Below are 22559 nucleotides of genomic sequence, written 5' to 3'. Positions count from 1 at the left end.
ATCTGTCTGACATTCTGCTGTACAAATTGCTCTTCAGTTAGGGAAAACAATGCTTTTTGCTCTTTCATTGTGTTTATCTGTACACAGAAAAGGGCAAGCCAAGAGGGAAGTGGGGAGTAAATGATTGTTTACAAGCAGCTTGAACTTCTCCCATTTCCAGATAAGAGATTTCTCTAATAGCATCATAGTTGTGTCCTGCTCAGAAATTCTTCCCTCAGGGATCAAAAGCTGTTCACGGAGCTTCCTGAATCACTGACTTAATCTCTCACTGTCCTTTGCTATATACTCGATATCTTCACTCTCTTACTGCCTAATTATTGTTTCTTACTTGTTTTGTATCTCAGTTCACAGCTGCTCAGCATCTTGTTGATAGCTCTCTTCAAATATTTGCCTTCAATCTTTTGCCCCTCATGTCACAGGGCTAGAAGTTTCCGTGTTTGCACACAGAGGGAGAATCTTTCATATATGTGTCCATATATGGGCTCTCTCTTTCTCTCTTGTGTAAGCGAGGTAGAGGAGACAGAGGAGAGAGCTAAGTTGCGGGGGCTTTTTGTGAGGTCCAAAGACGTACTCGATATTTCTTTCCATTCCACAGGGCTATAAAACTTCTTGGTATGCACTTCCAGCTCAGCCACTGTTCTCAGTGTTAGAGCCCTGACGGTCAGAGCCTTCTGGCACTGAGAAATGAAACAATGGCAATACGAGGAGGATGCTGGACTTCTATGGCAGTACAGTAGTTTGCCTTTGTATATTTAGGTGACATAATACTTTCCTTCAACAACAAAATCTAGACTCTTCCTACAGGAGAGTAATCCTTATCAAAACACTTAGAATGACCATTTGTAGTAAACAACAACAACAAAAAAATCCTCCTTTTCTATAAATTTGAAAAAGAAAGTGAAGTTTATGAGTATGAGTTCCAAACCACAAAATGATCATAGCTTGGCTCAAGAAAAGCCATAATGTGGAGTGTGTGTGAGAATCTATGGTGATGAGACATTCCAGTGTGGTTTTGAGTGGCTGTTTGAAAAGCTTGCAGGCTGTGTTCACTGCGCCTGGGTCACAGTGGTCTCTCTGCAGCAAGGAATGCCACAGGAACCCACAGCTCTGCGGCACCTGCATTCTTATACTGAAAGCCTGCCTGCAGCCCCATGTTTGATCAGATGCCGTGACCGTTTTCCAGTCAGGCTCAGACTCAGAGCACAGCTAAGGAGCTAGATAAAACTGTTGTGCAAAGTCAGTCAAAAAACAACTGTCTGAGGGCAACAGACGTGAGAATAAATAGACATCCATCTGGTGTGGTCTGGTTAGTTCCTGCTTTGAGGCCTTGGATGTCTAAGATAACAATATACAGTACGATAAGAGGGTAATTATGCTCCTCAGCTGCCTAAAGACAGCATCACTCCCATCAGCAGAATGGGAAACACCAGAGGAGGGATAAGCACTCAGATGTTTTAGTTAAGTAAAAGTTGCAACACATTATTGAAAAATACTCCCTTACATGTAGAAGTCCCGCATTTAAATTCTACTTAGCTAAAAGCACAAAAGTATTATAAGCTAAATTTACATAAAGTGTTAAAGAATTTAATATTGTTAGAACACAACAGAATCATGCTAGATAATCAATGTGTTATCCGCATTTTACTGCTGCAGCTGGTTGAGGTGGCGCTAGTTTTAACTTTACATACTACTGGGTTGTTTAGTCCAGTGACCTATATTGTCCAGAATATGTTTTTTATACACACAGGTGATTTGACCTTTGCATTTAACCCCTCAGTAAACAGTGAACACACACACACTAGGAGCAGTGAGCAATGAGTACACACAAAGTTTAAGTGCTTTTGTACATGGCCAAGGCACCTGAGGGAGGGGGGAAGCTGTAGCCAGGGCAAAATTTTAACTGAGGTACTGAAGTAACTGGGGTACTGAAGTAGAGTAGACTTATTTATGCTGTATATTTGTACTTCAGTTTTTCACAGGAACATTTCAGTGTCATACATGTAATTTCCTGCACTCTGCTGACTGTTTAATTAATGTGAATCACAGTGTCACCTACAAGCAGCAAATTAACTTTAAGGACAAATAGTTGAAATATTCCAGAAAAAACGTTTATCTAAATTTTCTAAGCTAGGTGGCTTGGTAGCTACTATTGCATTCATGCACTTTGCTCAACTGTGATGTTACCTTATATTACTAGCTTTATATACAGTCTACTGATATTACTAATAGCTAGTTAGCTGTCAAACTAATACAGCCTCGTCATGTCTCTTCTGACCAAAAAGTTAATTTTACCAGACACTAGCAAGCAACCTGTTGCAACAACTTTGGTACTGTGAACAAGCTAACTACCCCTCACCAACCGGAACAGCACCCTGTGTCTTCTGAGACTTCCTCTGACAAATTGAGCACTGCTAGCAAGCTGCTAAGTAGCTAGCTAACGTTGGATTACATTAGCTAATGCTAGCTAATTAGCTAGCTATTTTGACAACGTTTTGCTGATAAAGAATTCGGAAGCGCTGTTGTCCCACAGCTTGTGAGCGGACCAGTTCAACAGATATGTGAACATGGTCAATAAGTAATGTTACTATGTACATACGGTGACCATATTTTGGTTTTCAAATAATGAGGACACTTGTTAGTAGACACTAAAATGTTACTCACTGCTGGAAGGCTCTCGTTCTTATTCTTCCGACTATCAGATGAGACAGAAACACAGGTTGCTTTTCATTGTGAAATAAGTTGTAATCGGCTTATTTAGCGGATCGATACGACCGTATGGCTTATAGAAAGTTCGCTCAGACTTGACTGTTCTGCCATTTCTGCTCCATCATTAGACTACTAGATGCGTCGGCCGGGGATTGATAACGATGTGAAAACACTTCCGTTCACAAAATAAAATCATGTTCATTCACACACACGTAATGCGAGACGTCTGCCAAGACGGAAACATTTACCAGGTTCAGATCTCGGCGATCGTTCGTACCACACTCGCTTCTCTAACCTGTAGGCTCGAGGCCATCATATCATGTTTTTTTTTTCCATGCTGTCAAATGAATTAAGTTGATTAAAAAGTAAAAACATTCCTTTCAAATGCAGAGGATTGTAAAGTAGTATAAAGTGGGCAAAATGTAAATCGTCAAGTAAAGTACAAGTACCTCAAAATTGTGCTTTCGTGCAGTACTTCAACAAATATACTTAGTTATGGAGAGAGTCCCTGGATCCGTCAAAGGTAATCAGCTGAGTCTCTGGCTGAGTGAATACAGTAGAAGAGGGGCAGACAGGCAAACCATCCATGTAAGACACAGTAGTTTGGATAAAGTCACACTGATTAATCATTTTTGGCTGTCCCCACACCAAATCCTGTCATGAAAACTGGCATGAGTGTTGAGAAAAATCTGCTGAGCACTGAGTGGAGGGACTGTTTATACAGCTTTAATACAGGGCGGGGAAGGCCGCAGGATTGAGAGAAGAAAAGGAGCCAAGGACTTTTTTCTCTGCAGAAATGTGGCCTGTCATCTAAGGAGTGTTGAGCAAAGTTTCCTTATTAAGACAGAGGGGTTTGGATGGACGAGTGTTAGATTTCACTCTAGACAGCTTAAATCCCAGGAGACACTGCAGATCAGTTCCAGTCGGCAGCACAGTCTGAGACAGACGGCTCCCCTGTTCCACGGCTCACTCCCAGCACTGTTTCAGGCATGAGCGAAACCAGGAAAAAAATCACAGTAAATCACTGAGAAAAGCCTGACTTTAGAGGAGAGTGTTGGAGTCAGATGATAGCATTTGATAGATATTCCTGATGCTACATGTGGAGTTGTCCAAAATTAGCACCCAAGTTTTAAGTCTCAGCTCAGTCCCAATATAGCCTTGCTGTCATTGCTGACTGAGAAATACTGCGCCTTCCTTACATGATGGCTAAAGGAGCTGCTGTGCCGTCATGGGAGAAACAGACAGCAAATACTGTCACTCAGCAGAGGATGGACCCTCTGAAGGTGACTGCAACCAACTCACATACTTCATGTAAAAGCACCACCCATCTGTTATCACATAAAACGGGTAAATTCTGTCATTACGTAAGGGCCAGAATATGACAAACTTCCTGCAATTTGACTCTCAAAATACCAATTTTATGATATTTTGCTGGACAGTTACTACTACTACTCTACTTGTCATATACGAAAGTAGAAACAGTGAAATCAACCCTGACATCATTTAAAGTAATATTACTATAACCTCTTGGGGTTTGAGTGTGAAATCATGGCACACACAATAACTAGTTCCAAGTTATGAAAGCACATAAGTCACCTTCTACAGACTCTGTTTACTATTCTCATTAAATCAGAGGCTGTACACTGGACAAGTTATGGAGCCAACATGTTGGGAGAACCTGGCTGATGACCTAAAATAGTCAAGTGCTCCAGACCTGAGTAAAAGATTCTCCTAGATCCATCAGCCCAAGTTTATGTTAGGGAGCCCTGCTTGTCAGAGCAGGCAGAAGGGTGGTATGTAAGTATGAGTAAACAACAGGCATCCCTTTAACACAATGACCTCACTCGCTTTGGCAAAACCATACTGTAAGTTGCTGCTCTGTTCCGCTGTGTTTCTTTTCTTCGGCCTTTAGTCGCCAAGACAGTGCAAGTGTGTTTACATGAAGTCTACATGTAGCAGCATCCCTGGAACATGAAGTGCCCGAGAGTCTCATTGAATGTAACTTGCGTAAACACAGACTGAGGATGATGGCTTTTATCGCTGAACCACAATAGCTGGTTCAGTTAAACAACATCATCCTTAGATAAAGAACAGAGAGTTACAGCTATAGTACAGGATAAGTAACCTTAACAATAAGAGAGAGAAAGCTGGATGGAAATTTCTGGGAGGTTTTGGTAATTTTCTCAGCAGTTTGTTAAGTACCTTCTTCCTTCACTCTACCATACCATCTTTGGGTCTGGACCATGTGAAACTTCCTGACAAAGTGGACTGAAGCCAGATATTAACTACAGGAATTCAGCCTGTGAACAATGCTGGCTTCCACTGTTTTATCAGCTTGAGCAACCTGGAAATTTCTTTGCCTGACATGGCTGCTGAGCCTGTGCTAAACCTCTTCCTCAGCCATCACTATGCTGATTTCTTTATATGACAACCTCAGGATTATAAACACAAAAAACTACCTATGACAACTTTCATAAAAGTTTGGACAACAGGTGTGCTGTTGTCCAAAAAAAAAAAAAAAAACAAAAAAACAGGAGGAGAACATCCCTTACATTGCCTAAACTACAAAAGAGCTTTTTGTTCACAGTTTTAATCTGACAAGGACCCAAGAGAGACACTGTCAGATTGAAATGTCGTCTATGAACAAAAGTGAAAAAAAAAAAAAAAAAAAAAAAAAAAAAAAAAAAAAATCCAAGAAACTTGCTTTGGACAAATAGCCCAGCCCAAAACCCAAAAGCCTTTTCCTGGTGCACATTTTTTCCAAACCTCACTTCCTCTTTCATCCCTTTTCTCCAGAACTGGAGAAAACCAGCTAAGGGCAGAAACTCTCTCCCTCTCTCTATGCTGTAAAGGACCATTATGCCCTCTTGACCTGTTTTGTAATTTTATACCAGAACTGGATTCCAAACAAAAAAATACACCAGCCAAACTGACAGTCAGTTCACAGACAAGTTTCTTCTATAGACTGATATGATTTGTGACTGTTTTTCTTAATATACAAAGATTTTACCATTGTTTATTTTTGTAATATTACTGCAAAAGCAAGTCCCCAAAAGGCAAATTGAGAAACTGATAAACGCTGAGATTTTCAAGGAGTATTATTAACACACTATTACTGGCTACATAGCTTAGCAGTGTGACAACTCTCAGTTTCACCCAGGCTGTTCTTAGCACAAGCCGCGACTCCATTCCTGCACAGTATCACGTCCGGGCATATACAGTAACTTGCATGTCATCCAAACTGGAAAATATATAAACATATGGGTTTAAGAAAAATTATCAGCCAAGTGCATTTGTTGTTGCTCCGCCATAGCTTAAATATACTGTAGATTTGTGCTGGAACGATGAAAGCGGAGATTTGACCTAGTGTCGTTTGGTTTAGCTACGGGTTAACATAGCTTCGGTTTTGAGAACTTGAGCATGGAACAAAGCAAGAACTAAATGTTTGCCAGGCTGTGGAGATTAGGCATGGCACAAGTCACTGTCAGCGCAAAGCACACCTTCCAACACAGCGAAGGATTACTGTATGTATGTGTGATGAGACTTTTGCAAACTCCAAAAAAACTGCTATCAGGTTCCAGTACATCACTTCACTGAGCAGCTTGCATAGTGCAGATAATGTCTGCACTATTATTTCGAACAGAAAAGTATAGATGTTTCGAGCCTGGTTTTGTGCACATTTTTCTTGTAATTTAGCATTTCTTGTCACTAGGAGAAGTTGGGTTCTTGACAAAGTTCTGGAGAAATGAAATCTGCTCCACATGTGCCTGTGGGGTTAAAGAGGTTAATGACATATGCCATGGTGTAACAGATCAGGCATCAAACCCAGTGCCGAAAAGGTGCATCTGGAGTCCACACCTGCATCCATGTGCAGGAATCTGACATGTGACGGGAAGTCTCTTGAGTGCCAACCAACAGAAAAACAAAGAGAGAGCTGGAGACACAGATATAGGTTGAAGAAATGAAAAGAGGGGTGCTTGAGTGCATGAGAAACCCGAACCCTAAAATATTTTTTGTTTTTCATTGCAACCATCATGCTGACCATGGTGTTTCCCCTGCCAGATGGAAATTTTGCAGTAAAAGGCTATAAATGCATGACCTTTGTGGAAACTTGATTATAGCTATAACAGAGTGGTTTACTAATTAGTCTGAAATCATGAAGTTCAGGACAGTAAGAGGAAGAACTCAACCAGACCACATCTCTGCTTTACATCATTAATCCAAGGAGGTTTTGATAGCTCTGTACAAATGCCAGAGTTAACCAGACAAACATCCTCCTGGTCCTAAGGACTGAAGGGAGAGAGAGGGAGACAGAGAGAGGGGTGAGTAGTAAGATGGGCACTCCCAGTTAAACACATGGCTTCAGTTTCCCCTCTCTACTGTGTGGCCTGGCCTTGCATGAGACCAAAACACTCAAACAACCAAATATGGTGTTCATTAGGGCAAGTCATTGTACTGCACTGGCCACCTCTAGCCATCGTTCACACACTTTGCCTCCATATGCTGCTAACACAGGAAGAGGCTCAGCTTCAGTGTGAAATAAGCACTGTATCACTTGAGTGAAAAAAAGGGCAAGTTCAAGTCTGATTTATTGCCAGTTGACCACCAAACTGTCTACATCAGACTACTTATCAACATCCATTCATTTTTTGGCTGTGTAACTGTGTACCCCTGAGTAAAAAAAAAAAAAAAATCTAATTCTTGACCAAATCATTTAGATGGGAATCACTGCATACCTAAAGGTCTGGTCTGTGAACTAGGAGAGGGGGAAAAAAAGCACATCCACTATGTCCATATTTGGTCTGGCTAACTTTGCCAATCCCTCTACTAGAACACATTTCTCCAAACATCCACCGACAAGTCTGACTCAGCTATAAAGGATACTACTGACATCTGCTGGAAAGAATGTCATATTACTTTTTTTTTTTTTTCCTACTAGACATCTCTTCTGTCAGCTACATGCATTGATATAAAACAGGACAAAATGATCTTGATAGTACTGGTTGTTTGAAACTCTTTATTTTTGGTGAATACAAAAAATACTTTTGTGACCAGATAAATATAATACATACAGCATCAAATCATAAAACTAATGCAGTCTGTTAAAGAAAGCACAACACCGATTCATAACAGAGCTAGTAACTTTTTCTATTTCCGTTAATACTCGGACAAATCAGTTAGACAGTATATTTCAGGGTAATTCTAACATTTACTGATAAAAACTGAACTTTTATAGTGATCAGACAATGAAACAAGGAAGTTATTCAGTCCAACATATGAGAGGGACTTGGCATAATGAACTTCAACGATTTCTCGACTTCAAACACAAATTGCCACATGCTCATGGAATGCAGTATAGTGTTAGTCTTCCAATATGGTCTCTAAATCCTAAGGTATCCACAGATGCCCTTTTATATCAGCATTATAACATTGTAGGCAGGTAGGCCACCAGCCAAGGCATTGTATTGTATGGCAAAGGACTAGATGACAGTTTATTAAGACCCCGATGGGCGTTAGACTGGCATAATGTTCTGATCCAGAGAGGAGAAAGGCTCAGGCTTCCCACCCAGCCTGATTTTCAGCTGCTCACAGGGCAGACTCGAGTAAGGCACTAGTACACAATGCAGACCAGACACCGGCATGGACAGACTGAGGAGATGAACTGCTTCAAATTTCCAATATATCATACATTAATATACTAAAGAAAAAACAAAATCATTGAATCAGTTTCCTCAATCAGAGCTCGAAGCTATTTCCTTCTAGTTTGTTGGGAGAATGTCCCACATTTAATATAATGGAAGCTTTAAATTGCCTTCTTCAGTGCGTAGGTTTACGAGCAACTTCAGTGCATAATGTATGCTTGTTTCATTCAAGAGCCAAAAGCCAAATATCATTGCACACATCCAATCTCCCAACCAATAACAAACTCTCATTATTATCTTGCTAGAATACTCTTTGTGATGTATTGCTATAGACAGTCAGTCTAAAGTGAAAATGCCTTTACCATGACAGGGCAGTGACTATTGGAAAGTAACTGTATGTGTTAGTGTGTGTGTGTGTTTGTGTGTGTGTGTGTGTGTGTGTGTGTGTGTGTACAGTTCAGCGGGCATCCAAACGAAATCTGGCCAGTGTTAACAGGAGAGGAATTAAAACATGAGGACAAGAGTGAACAAATATGACAAACAATGTAAACATATATTCCTTACACTGCTCTGTGTATGTGAGGGAAGAACCGGTGGGGTCACATCAAGTGGCGCGATGTACAAGGAGCATGACATATTTGGTCACATATGTAGTTCAGATTACGCCTGTCTACCTACTCCTTAGAAAAAATAGTCAAGAATAAATATGCTTATCGCTATAGTTGGCCAGTCTGTTATTTTATTTCTTGTCATTTAATCAGATTCAGAACCTCTCACTGTTTGGCGTCAAGCTGAACAACATAGTTTAATCTGAATCCTTGATTTCAAAAGATTTGCTAGATTAATAGCAAACCCCAATTTCACATTTTTATTAGTAAAATACAAGTGCCTTTCCACTCTGTACTACTCTATTGGTTAGTAGCTTCATTGATATGTATAGACATTATGGTGCATGCAAGCCAGTGGTAAAAATGGAGCACCCCTTCCTGCCCCCTCCTGCCTTTTTATTAACCCCTTGAGGTTTTTACATACAGAATACAAGCTATGGACCCTTAGGTTTGTTCTGCCACCTGCAGAGATATCATCACTTCACTTCTATTTGCTCTGAACCTTCAACAATTATAGAACATTCAATGATTATAGAGATGTCTGCATTTGTAACATCTTCAGTTCGTGATTGTAACAGTCAGTAATGCTCATGATGCAGTAACACTCACAAAGCAATGATACATTTATCATACAACTTTATCAGACTGTCTCAACTTGCTTATATTGACAACTGTAACAACTTTCTCCTTATTGAATGTCAATGTCGGTCACTGACAAATACATACGCACACACACATACGCACACACACATACAAATTACACTACAGAGCACAGGCACTTGTTTTTCTCACCAAACAGGCCTGTTTCAAGTGCTGTATATTCCTCGGTTATATGAGAGTAAAGTGGCCTTTAGTACATCGGCAACGTCACCCCATGGCAAGAGGGTCTCCTCAGCACAGCGCACGTCCGTGTACGCTCGGCCAGTCAGCCCTCGTCCTCCCTCAGCTCACTGGGCAGGAACTTGTACTGCTGCTGTCGGATCTGAGCCAGCTTCTTCCGGGCCTCCTCCAGCTCTCGCTCCTTCCTTAGCATCTCCTCCTGAGCCGCAATGATCTGAGGCGAGAGTGGTGGGGAGATGACAGAAAATGTGCCTTTCGCTCATTCTAATCCCATTCCTGTGGACAGCTTGAAATGAAAAACCTACTGTATAGCTGCGCTGCACTCAGCTCACACTGTACAGCCCATTAACTCCAAGTACTGGAGAAAATGCACATAGCAACACCTTACACCGAGAAAGAGTGCCTTATGGCATATAGAAAGAGGCATTTAAACATAACAGAAAAAATAATTTGAATTTATAAATTTACTCTGAATAGCTGCCAATCACTCCTAGTAACATTTCCTACATACTATGCATATCTGAATGAACTGTTGCTACAAAAACTCGGTGAACCATAAGCCAGCAGAGAGATGACTGTGGTTGTGATTATTTCAGCTTTAATGCTCTTTACATCTACACAGAGCCAACAATATAAGAACTGTATCCCTTTTCAAACATAGTCCCTCAATTACAGGGATAATACAGCTGAACAATGACCCTAAGGAAACAGACAGGGAAAATGAGAACTTTTTAACTGGACCTCAGTGCAAATGAGCATGTGATTCAAATGCTTAAAAGACAGGATTGAATGAAAGAAGCCACTGAATTTGGAAGACAATGTAAAAACAGGGTACAGCATTTCCACACTGTTCACCCAATATGGATGTAAACACACAAGAATCAAAGCTGATAGTAAAGCTGTGATTTCACTTTTAAATCCGGGAGTGTAGCACTAAAACAACAAACATGTTTTTTGTCTTTTCTGTGACTGTAAAAATGTAATAATAGTTGTATTGTTTGGTCTGTACACTAAACTGTCAGTCACAGTCTGAAGCGTTTAAAGAAACATTGTTGTCCAAGGCTCCCCTCTGTGCAACAATGATCAGACATGAATGAGACAGCGAGTCTCATTGGTCAGATGGAGAAACTGACAAGCTAAAGCCCAGATGGGGTGCACCACTGACTGAGACAGTAATTTAACCAATCAAGATAAAAACTAAAACTTCCCGTGGCACTCTGGAGCGCTTAAAAAAACACACACATACACACACACACACATCAATTGCTGTCAAATTTTTGCAAAATAAAAAGAAAGCAAGTTATCTCCTGTAAGAGAAAAATGCTTGAAGAGATGTGAAGTTTTGCAGCGATGTGTCTGGTAAACCTGGTAAACAGCTTTGAAATGAAGCTGATGAGCTGTTTATCCACAGCAGCTCATCACAATTTCAGAAAAAAATGACTGTGGCATTTTGACACATCAGCGAGAGGTGCAAACTTTCAGTGAAAAGGGCAAACCACACAATAGAGATGATTTTTGTTCCCAGTCTCTCATAAAGATCTTTCAAAATTTTGTCTCACCTGAGCTATGCCTCCGACGAATTTGGTCTTTACCACCACACTGTCATCTTCAGTCTTGTCAAATGCTGCTTTCTGAGCTGCCTTCACCAGGTTGTCTGAGGCTCGCTTCACCGCGTTGCCGGCAGCCTTCAAAACCAATCATCTCAAAGTTAGCACGCACCCAACCCACATATACACAGTTTCCACTGGATAAATCAAGACCGTGTTTCAGTGTTACCTGGAGTCTCCTCATGGCTTCGGAATCCTGATCCGCTTTCACCTTGCAGGCCACCAGCAGCTGAGCTGTGGAGGCTGCGACCTGCTTGGCTGAAGAGATGAGCTTCTCCTCACTGGCGTGGCCCTGAACTGAGGCGTTAGCTGCCTCGCAAAGGTTACTGGTGGCCGCTGCGACCATACGCGCCTACAGCAAGCAAGCAAATTTCACACATGCTCATTTTGTTTCACATTTTGCTTGAATCTGAGTTAACATACGACAAGCTTACCGCTGATATGAGACCCTGTGACCACTGCCCATCATCCACTGCATTGGCTGAATTGGATCCCACCTGAAGATAGAACGTAAACATTGTATCACATTATCAAGAGTAGTATGTCCATCTCCAAGAGCGTGTGAGTGGGTGCATAGACTGACCTTGCCTTGCGCCACCAGTTCTCTCTGAGCTGCTGATGCAGATTTAACAAGAGCACTAGTTGCTGCAGCGATGGACTTTGCTGCCTCTAAGATCTGTTCCTCAAAATCCAGCGTCTCATCTGCCTGCTGGAATGAAAACCACATATCAAGTTAAGACTTCAAACTACAGAAAGGATTATTATTATTGTCTGTAACAAATTGTTTATATTGTCTGAAATTTCCCAACATGAAGGTCTAAATATTCTATTCTTCTACTTATTGGCCTAAAAGTAATCATATTCAGACTATAAAATATCCACTAAGTGCTAGTTTTTAATTGCAGAATTTAATCTCCCTCCTAGTTTTCTGAAAAAACCCAAATCCCCAGGGAGGACATGACCTCATATATGACTCTGAGTATAATGTATACTGTATATCTTGCCCACGAAGCACAGTCAAAGAGGATTATTTTTCAGAGACAACAGAGTGGTATCTAGATACATCACCCCATTTCCCAAACCTGAACTAAATACCAGCTTGAGGATCACAGTATATCAGTTCAGGGACAGTTAACAAATGATCATCTCTGCCTCAGGAGCCAGCGGCATTTGATTGACCTCCACTGATAGATTGATAGACCTCCATAAACACATAAGGCACACGTGGCTGGAGACAGGGCGGGACACTGTAGGAATATGTTTGATATATAGTTGGACTGAATAACAACCTAATATATCAAACATATCAGACAGAGCCCTGCAGAGAAGGCTTCCAGGTCTACAACGGCTCAGAGAGGAGGGAGGGGTGGTGGTGGGGGAGGGCGCAGGGCAGGGAGGCATGCTGGGAGCAGGAGAATGCTCCCTCCTTACAGGGCAGGATGAAGGAGCAGAGAGGAGAGGGAGTAAAGAGGGGGAAGGAGGAAAACCCAAACTGTTTAAGACAAATAAATATATAAATATTTGATGGAAGCATGTTAACGCCTGCGCGATTTGATAGATGATATGATGGCTTGGCACCTCAAGGAACTATCAGTAGCACCTCATTAAGTCTGTCTCGGAATAAAATTGACTTTTGGATTAAAAATCATATAAAAATCTTATATATATATATATATATATATATATGAACATAATGGCTTTTTCTTCTTCATCTTCTTCATCAAATCAGGGGTGGACAAATGAGGAAAAAATTTACTCAGTGCACCCCCCCCCCCCCCTCCAAATGCTATTTGGCAGAGCTGCTTCCTGTTAGATCACTAGAGGGAGACACTGACGTCTAAAAGAGGAAAAAGCCTTTCACCCACTAATCCCCTTTTCATAAATGCAGTCTGTAGCTGTGGAATTATAGTATGAGACAGAGCATTATATGGTCTTTATTAAAATTGGGGTAACCTAAATATGCAATCCTTCATATCAAACAGGCAGAAGGTGGAACTGACAATCACAGGAAGTACAGGAAGAGGTATAGAAAAGGGGGGGGGGGGGGCATTACAGGCAAGGAGGAGCACTAGGATCCAACTATTCAGTCTTCAGAGAGAGGTAAACGAACACACACAATCATCATGCAGTAGCACACCACAAACACAATCCTGTATGGCATACAGAAGAATAGAAAAATAATTTCACTTTCCAACAAGCACTATCACTACCATCTCCTATTTTCTCTGCATATTGTGGGGATAAAGTTGGTTTGTCTTTTAGGCAATACCACAGCATGTGTGTGTGTGTGTGTGTGTGTGTGTTGGGGGGCTGGGGGGGGTGGTGAATAACAGCCTGAAAAAGCCTCCCTGATTTTGTTTAGAAATGAGGAACACTGCAATGAAACAAAGGAAATAAGTTCAATAAGGCAGAGGCCCTCTCTTCTGGAAAGGGTCACAACAGTTCATCACACGCTTGAACTCATTCCAACGTAAGCTTGAGGACCCAGCGGTGTAATTGCGTCTCCTGGCAACACAACTGAAAATAATGTCCAAAAGTGCATTTGAGGAAAGTTTTCCGAGCATCATATGTTAGCTCACTGGACCATCTGTCTGACTCAACACAGTGTGTGTAACAAAGAAACATTTTTTTTTTCCTGCTGTAATGATATCAAGATAGCAGCTCGCTCAGTCACCGAAAAAGATGACTCCACTTCAAAGTCGCTGTCACCTTTTCCTACCTTCGATCCGCACGGTCTCCCCCTGCTGATTAATGGCAAAAAGCTGCGTATTGGGTTTGTGTGGGTGGGAAGGATTCAGAGGGGCACTTATACCTTGGGCTTGGCCCTGGGTTTCAGCTGCTCTAGTTTCTTGGCTGCAGCTTCAATGGACGCTGCTGCTCCGAGGAGCTCGGTCTCAGCGATGACAGTGGGGTCCTCAGGGTCCACGCACTCTGATCCTGAAAAAGGGACACACGCCCAGACGTTGCTTATCTAGCACAGACTTGCAAAAGAAACACCAGTGCCAATAATTCTGGTGATAACATTTTATTTTATGTAGGGAGGAGAGGTCAATGTTAAACATCAACCAGATGTTCTTTTTCATGCACACATTCACAAAAACCAGGCATCACAGAGATGATCTATCTCGACTGCCTTCGACAGCAGCAAAGCTCATGAGCTCTGCGAACTCCAAAGAAGCTTGCAGTGTGACAGTACTGTCTGAAAGTTAAATAAAATAAACTAAAAGTTAGAAGAAATGCACATTTGATGGATCATTGTCTTTTTATAGGTTTTTAAGTGCCCATAAAACGGTGCTGTTTGGGGAACAGCTTGGTAAAGCAGATGGAACAATGTTTTCATAGATTATGTTGAGCTCTGGGGAAATCTGTTCTGCGCCCCCACCCCCCAAGCCGTCTATTCCCCCTCCCCTTCCCTTCTGATTCTATGAAAGGTGATCTGAAGGAACAAAACACACCATATCCCACTTACCTCCATCTGAGGCAGCAAGGAAAAGAGCAGGGGGGGGGAGAGAGAGAGAGAGAGAGAGAGAGAGGAGGAGAGCACATGGGACATTAGAGAGGTGAAGTGGATAGTCCCGCTGGGTCTCAGGCTATACGCTGAAATCTAATTCTCATCCAAACACAATCTATTACTCCTGTCAGATGTGGCAGTGCAGTTTTCTAGAGGTAACACTCTAGTATGTTTGTGTCATAACCATCCTACAGAGCTTAATCTGGAACAATTTACGGGGCAGTCACTCATCTGTGCGATCTCAATATTGTAAAGTGATTTTCATGACCTATCTTTATTAGGGACACAGACAGGTTCGGCAGCTTGACTCAGTGACACTATAATATTATTCATGCACAAGAGGATTAGGGCTCCTTTGACTAATCTCCAACATCGCCACAATCCTGTCATTTTTATTTTTTATTTTTTTACATTTAATCAAATTGGGTTGGCTCCTAATGGGAATCCCCTTGCTTTTAAACTGTATGCTGCAATGTCAGCTTTCCTGGTTTTACACTGCAGCGCGTATACTGTCTCACAGTCATTTTAAAATTAAAATCTGCTGCCAACGATTTTTGGAAAGCTACACAAGCTTGAGTAAAATTCATGCCTCCGAAATGAAATAACATTATACACTTTCATAGAGTATCAAACGCTCTGAATGCTAAATATACACAACTCTCATGCGCGTTAAATGGTCCATAAAATCCTGACATCAGCGAGAACGGGGTCGCAGGTAACTAAAGTTTGTGGAGCCTAACTCTTGTTTGTGTGCATTGTGTAAGAGCGTGTGACAGTGTACTTCAGCAGCATATGTGTGTGTGGCCTTACCTTTCATGGCCTCAGCTGTCTGGACGAGCTCTGTTACACACGCCGCCACATGCTTCGAGTGTATGGCCAGCTGCTGCTTCTGCTCCAGCGTGGGCTTCTGCAACACCTGAAAACACAAAAGAGCCCGTGTACAGACACACACACATGCACACACACAAGTAAACATAATGTAAAAGATGCATCAGAAAGCAAAGATGAAGGCTGCCACAAAATTATAAAACACAGTACTTTCAGTGGCCAAACATCCTGCCAGAATAACATGATGTACTAGTAACTAATTATGTGAATGGGATGATTCATTAAGCATTAACTAGCAGACATGAAAGTGTGTTGACTTGTCATGTCAACGCACTTGTCTTAACACAACACATGGGGAGTGCTGTTATAAAGACAGACAGACTGCAGACACAGAAGCAAATTTCAAGTCTTCAGTCCTGTCATTCATGCATAAGAATAGGCATCATTCATGAGACCTTCTTCTGTTATCAGTTCACAGTGATATAACTGTAAATGCAGAGTATGAGTGACAGGGAGCCTGGGGAGATTTGTCAAGCATCACAGGATATAATCTTGTAGATAAGACCTGTGAAATTTCACTAAGGTAATAGTACAGACCAGGTTCCATCCATCCATAGCTGGAGACACGCACGTGCACAAGCTGCTTCTATTATTTATTTATGACACATGCTGTTTCTGTCTCATTCTAACCTGCAGCACTTGCTCCAGAAGGTTGATGTATCCGTTGGTGCACTCAGAGCCGTACTGCAGGGCCCTGCTCCTCAGTTCCTCGCCCACCTCTGGGTGGTGTGCTGCTTGCTAAGGAGGGTGAGAAAACAATGCTGTATGGTTAATTTAAAAAAGGACATAAACATTGTTCGTGGTGGTATGTTAAGCTTTGACACGGGTACTGATATCAGTGTGAGAGTGTGCCATGTGAGGTCTGGAATAGCTTTAAATAAATCTCTACTTCTTCCCTTGTTTGTGTTGTAATCCCTTGTTTTTAAAAAAAAAAATTAGCACAGCCTACAATGCTCTGTCTTCCCTCTGTTTCAACTCGCTGCGACTATTCTATGTTCTATGGTCGCTGAAGGACATGCTGACTGATGCTCCGCTGCACGACTTTGAAAAGTGACTGAGTCACTACCAGCGGGAGCAGCCGTAAAGTAGACTAGACTCTAATGTCCTATCTGCTCTCAGCAGGCCGGGCTCACGTGTTCCCTGGCAACCCGGTTGCTGTCTGTGTGAGGCCTGTTCTGGCAGGGCGGTGAGTGGATTAGCACCTTGCAGGTAGTCAGCATATCGGAGATGGCTTTTCGGCTCAGGTTGGCAGTGGCGATCACGTCCTCCTGCTGAGCAGAGTTGCCCGCGGCCACCGCCTTGGCCGTTGCTATGGTGATGCCCTTTGTCATGCGGATGAACTCCTCGGGTGTGGTGGACTTGTCTGGGACGTCTTTGGACTGGAACACCTGGTATGATGATGAACCACAGACACAACTGGTTGGGTATAGGCATGGCAGGGAGTCAGATATGTTAATATAGATTGAAAAAGTTTCATAGAGGAACTGATGAGGCTTAAGAATTTGTAATCAGTGTAAACAGAAATCCTAATATGGGTAGCAGTATGAGTTAGGTAGACTGTGTTGAATTTAGCTTTGGCTGCAGCTCTTGGCAAAGCCCTCTCACGGGCTAGGGGTCCTCCGATAAGGATTAGCAGTAAATTACAAAAAAAACAAGCTCTTGAAATCTTCTCCTTTTTCTTTCTCCTGCCGGTGCCTGCTACCCAGACCCTGATAAGAACAAGAGCTGTGAGAAACCTGCAGGGGCCGAGTGGGAAGGAGGAGGAAAGGAGCTGGACAGATAATAAAGGGGAAAGAAAGAACAAAAAGCTCCCCTGTTTTGTTCAGAATAATAGACATAGATATCCCTGACCCTCTTTGAGCCAACTTCTCAGAGGGGCTGTGTCTCAGCAGTTGACTCCCTATAGGCCACAGAAGAAGTGGCTTGGCCTGTCAGGCACCCTTACTGTCAGCTCCTGCTTGATGCACTCTATGGTGGCCTCCAGTGCCCTCGTCCCGCGAGTGGCTTCATCCTCCACTGCCTTCACTGTTTTTAGAAGAGACGTCACGTTGGTCACCATGACCTGTCAAATAAAGGGAGTAATAATGAGGCTCACAGTCAAACCAGGAGGTGGAGCCCTTTCTCCTCAGCTGCAAAGCATTATATTGCAAAATAATGTTTGCCTCCTCTTTCACTGATTCCATTACAATGAATAATGGTTACATGTGTTGTAGATGCTTATCAAATGAAAATTAAACAATCAGCCGCTGAAGAAAGAGAAGACTGAATGATGTATTTCTGAACTGAAGGAGGCTGATTTAGAACTAGTGATACAGTTTATTCACTGACACCTGGAATGGAAAAATAACAATTCAAGTTTTACTCATGGTGACACATTCTGTCCTGTCTCTGCCACATTCAGCAAAGTGTACATTATTAGGTTAGGAATTTGAGCAACATGACTGCCAGGAGTTTGAGAGGGTCCCATCTGGGGGTCACCATATGTTGGAGGAACAGAAACAATCTGTCAACATGACCAGGTCCATGGGTGGCCCTAATTCCATTTAGATGAGAAAACACAAGGAACCACATGCAACAGTTAGACTTACATGCTGTGGCTAGGATGATAGTTGTGAGTAAAATAAATAAATGAATTGAGGAAGTTTCCAGAAGACTAGAACTAGACTATTAGACAAGAAAATCAAGAGTTTCAGAGCAAACTGAGGCTCAGTCACTGATTCAGTACTTGCCTCCCCTTCTGTTCCTGAGTTAGGATGTTGGAAAATGTCCAGAAAAGTTTTGCGAAGTATTATGATGTCACAGTAAAGTTGACCTTTTGAGCTTCTGGTTTATAAAATGTTATCATTTTATCTTATTAGACATTTTTCTTAAATGTTGTCAAATTAGTGTATGAATTCTTAAGTTATGGCCAAAAACATGTTTTGTGAGGTTAGTGTGACCTTGATCTTTGACCTCAGGATCACTATATTATAATCCGCTAATCCTTGAGTCCAAGTGAATGTTTCTGCCAAAACCGAAGGAATCCTCAAGGCGTTCCTGGGATATTGCGTGCACAAGAATGGGATGGACGAATAGATGGACAACATGAAAACATAATGCCTCAGGCCAAGGTTGTTACCAGCACAAAGGCATAAAAACATATTGTACACTTCGTCTGAAAAACTTATTACATTTAGTATTTACTTTATATCATACTTCATACACTTTATATAGTAGTTTACTCATCAAAAGTTTGATATTGTACCTTTTGTTTCTCCACATTGTAGTTCTACAGCTGTTATTTCTTGCTATTTTGCATATACCCCACCTATTATATGTATGTGTAGTTTGGAAGAGGAATTGTTGCCTTTTTCTCATGTTTTTCCCATTTGTTTCACCTTTAAAGTTTTTCATGTGGTTTCTTGCCTCGGTTAAGGCTCTAAATGATAGCAGATGTTGTGTCTTGTAGAGATTGTGAAGCACTATGAGGTAAACTTGAGTTTTTGGATTATATACTGTAAATAAAACTGACTTGACATGATAAATACAGTTGTTAGACTGAGCTTTACTTGAAGCTTCGCTTAGATCAGGTCTTGCCACTCAAGCAGTACTGGTCTCAATGATCAGAGTACAGAAAATCCTCTGGTTACAGATAGTTCTCAGTAGAGCAGACTAGCCCTCGTTCTCTCATACAAAGAAACACAAATGTATATACAAAATGTAAATCTTTGTAATGAGTCTAGTTCCAAATATGGAAGAAAAAGTGAGTAAAATACACACCCTGATAACACTGATCATATCCTTCTTGTATAAAAAGCGTGCAGTGTGCTACCAGACATGTCAAGCTAAACACAATGATAATAAAAAGAGAGCATTTTCGGAATACAGATCTACATGCTGTATCCTCTCAGTGAGAAAGAAGAATAAATTGGAGCCTTGAATCGCAGAAATCAATACACAGCTAAACCAGATATGACAGTCATTTGTTTGAATGTTCTATCCTTTACCTTGGCAGCGCTCTTCAACTGATACATGGATGGGTCGTCTGCTGGCTTGCCGGCGGCACATTTGGTGGCACCGATGAGTTCAGCCAGAGCCTTGGCCACGTCGCGCACCGCGTTTATCAGAACCACCTGAGGAGATAGAGCCGGAATCAATACGGCACAATGGTCAGAGTATAGGTTTATCAGACGTACCCGAGGAGAGGATTTAACACTGCCGCCTTTATCACTCCCACCTAGTCATGATACTTCAGACTTAGTGCAGGGCAGAGATAGAGGCATGCACACAGGGGAAAAAGGAGACACAGTGTGTATCAGATGAAACTGGAATTACATAGAGAGTATAACACTGGGTGTACAGACAGATAGAAGTCATTCATTGTAAATGACAATATTAAAGGAAAGTATATTGACAAAGAGTCATAATAGCAGAAGAAAGATCCATGCTGCTGAATTAAAAAGTAATAACTGAGCTTTGTTAAAGATTTAAATCTCTTAGAAAATAAGAGCATACAACTGTGACTACATATGGCTGAAACATCTGTGGTTCTATTAGACATTCTTTAGTCTATGTGTGTTCTGGATTTTCATCACCTGTGTCTCTGGGTCCTCGGATCCCATGCTGGTCGCTCCTAGTTTGACCACCTCAGTGAGCTGGGTGATGGTCTTGGCCGAGGACTGGGCGGCGTGGGCCAGTTTCTCCTGGCTGGACGCGGCTCCAGCGACCAGCAGCTTGGTGTCCTCCACCAGCGCCTTGGCTGTCTTCAAGATGCTCTCCCTGAGGGATGGGACACATTGTGTCACAATCTGGTCCGCAGTCACACTCAAGCACCAGCAATATGAAAGGAAGCTGTTGCTTCTCTGAACAGAATGTGTGTTTAGTAAGGACAATTTTCAATTTACATTCATTATGTGAATTGCATCTCCGTATTCCGCTTTATTGGCAAACTGCACTTCTCCTGAGTGAGTCATCAAAAGAAAAAAGGAGCTCTGGTGTCGCAGCGAGAAATCCTAGCAACTGAAATCTTACTAAGTTGACTCATAGCACATGCAACGTAAGTTTTATTACTCTCGTACTCTCAAAACCTATTAATATATGTTCCATTTTTAACATTATAAAATGCTGCTCTTTTTGGTGATTGGAGGTGTAAATTTAACATCATGGCTTAGTCTGCTTCTCTTGTTTGAGGCAAGGTCATTGCACCTGTGGTCAGCAAAAGACTCTTCATTCTCAGGGTTCAGTGTTCCAGCTGAGGCGAACATGATGGTGGTGTCCAGGTCGGCGATGATGCCAGAAACAGCGCTGGCTGCTGTGATACAGGCCTGGGTGCCTTTGTTCCCCGCCTGCAGAGCTGACAGCACCAAGGACACCTGGAACATGTGAAGCATAGCATTAGATATGCAGAAAAGTCCTTCAAACATGCTGTTTTCAGAGGTGTAAAGACAGCTATAAATAACCCCAGCTTCTGTATGCATTGCACTCGTCTGATGATTAAACTGCATTTTTTTCTCCTCTTTATAGGTTGTTGGTGGAATCTTTACAAAGCAGGTGAGTGAGGCTGCAAATGTTCAGAGTGAAATATCTGGACAAGCTGGATTATAGAGAGGAAGCTGGTACTAGGAGAGGAGAGCAGGGTTAAAAGCGCATTAAATCAGACTCTGCTGCACAATCACATTAAGTCAATGAGCCTGACTCTGCAAATCACGCAACTCCCCCGAAGACTGGTGTCTGCCCATCCCTCATAAACAAATCGGAAAGCCCTGAGAGGTACGTTTTGACAAGGCGCAAGCTTCACGTATCAGCAAGCATGAGACCACAAATTATTCAAGTTTGATATGAGCCCTGACTCAAATCATAGCCTCAGAGTAGAGAGAGAAATTCTAATGTCTAAGTGGCACTGGCTATCCACTGCCAGGGTCACAGCAGGGAGACATTAGTATTATTACTACCTGCACAGTGTGAGGGTGGTCAGGAGAGCTTTCATGACCTGCATGACTATATAGTAAAGCACCAGTTATTATCACCTAAAATAGCATACATTAAACCTACAGTCTTCTGCAGGTTCAAATTAAGGCTGAAGCTATATTAGAAAATAATGAATAATAATTAAAATACAAAGCAGTCATATTGTACCTGTCAGCTACAATATAGGAAACTTCTTCTAAATTCTTGAATTTTCACATACTTATATGTTCTCTATCACTTTATTTAAATGATATACATACAGCAGCAGTACTGGGAAATGCATGAAATATATTTTCATAAAAATGCTAATGCTGAGTTGGTGCTGCCACCAAACTTCAAACAGCACAGATAGCAAAATATGACAGCAAAAATAGACTTCCCTTAGAAAGTCAAAATAATAATAATAAAAAAACCACCTTCCTTCCTCCAAGAGTTAAAGATGCTGTACCAGTTTCTGTCCACGTAGCTTACCTTCTCTGTGACTGCTCGGGCACACTCGATGAGCTCCCTTTTGGAGAAGCTGTCAGTGGGGCTGAGCTGCAGGGCTCCAGCCTTCTGGACCAGGTAGATACAGCCGTGGCCCAGCTCTTGCACCCGTGTCCTTATCTGGAAACCGACCTGAAAGCATAACCAGGCATCCATCTTCTCATTTTGTGTCACTGTGCTACACAATCGCGGTCATGTCCTAAACTGGCATGTCTCTTTATCCAGTGGGAGGATGAAAATGATTTCAAGCACCCTCAGAGAGGGAATGCTGGCACTACACCTTTAATTTCCAGACTGAGATTCACGGGTGGGTGGTACTTCATTA

At 41.9% G+C, this 22559-nt stretch overlaps 1 protein-coding gene across 1 annotated transcript in view; it reads right to left on the bottom strand.

Annotated features, from left to right (window-relative positions):
* Positions 1–7706: 7706 nt before the first annotated feature.
* Positions 7707–22559, bottom strand: part of tln2b (talin 2b) — a 99050-nt gene continuing 84197 nt past the window's right edge. The window contains 14 exon segments of the mRNA XM_051073362.1: positions 7707–10010; positions 11356–11481; positions 11573–11755; positions 11838–11900; positions 11987–12112; positions 14216–14340; positions 15725–15830; positions 16433–16540; positions 17005–17190; positions 17748–17864; positions 19789–19914; positions 20377–20560; positions 20987–21153; positions 22220–22366. Coding sequence (XP_050929319.1) covers positions 9882–10010; positions 11356–11481; positions 11573–11755; positions 11838–11900; positions 11987–12112; positions 14216–14340; positions 15725–15830; positions 16433–16540; positions 17005–17190; positions 17748–17864; positions 19789–19914; positions 20377–20560; positions 20987–21153; positions 22220–22366 — 1893 coding nt within the window. The 3' untranslated portion in view covers positions 7707–9881.

The sequence above is a fragment of the Lates calcarifer genome, linkage group LG10, assembly GCF_001640805.2.
Source record: "Lates calcarifer isolate ASB-BC8 linkage group LG10, TLL_Latcal_v3, whole genome shotgun sequence".
Classification (NCBI taxonomy): domain Eukaryota; kingdom Metazoa; phylum Chordata; class Actinopteri; family Centropomidae; genus Lates; species Lates calcarifer.
Note: the sequence above shows the minus strand (reverse complement) of the source record. Positions and strands in the feature narration are given on the sequence as shown.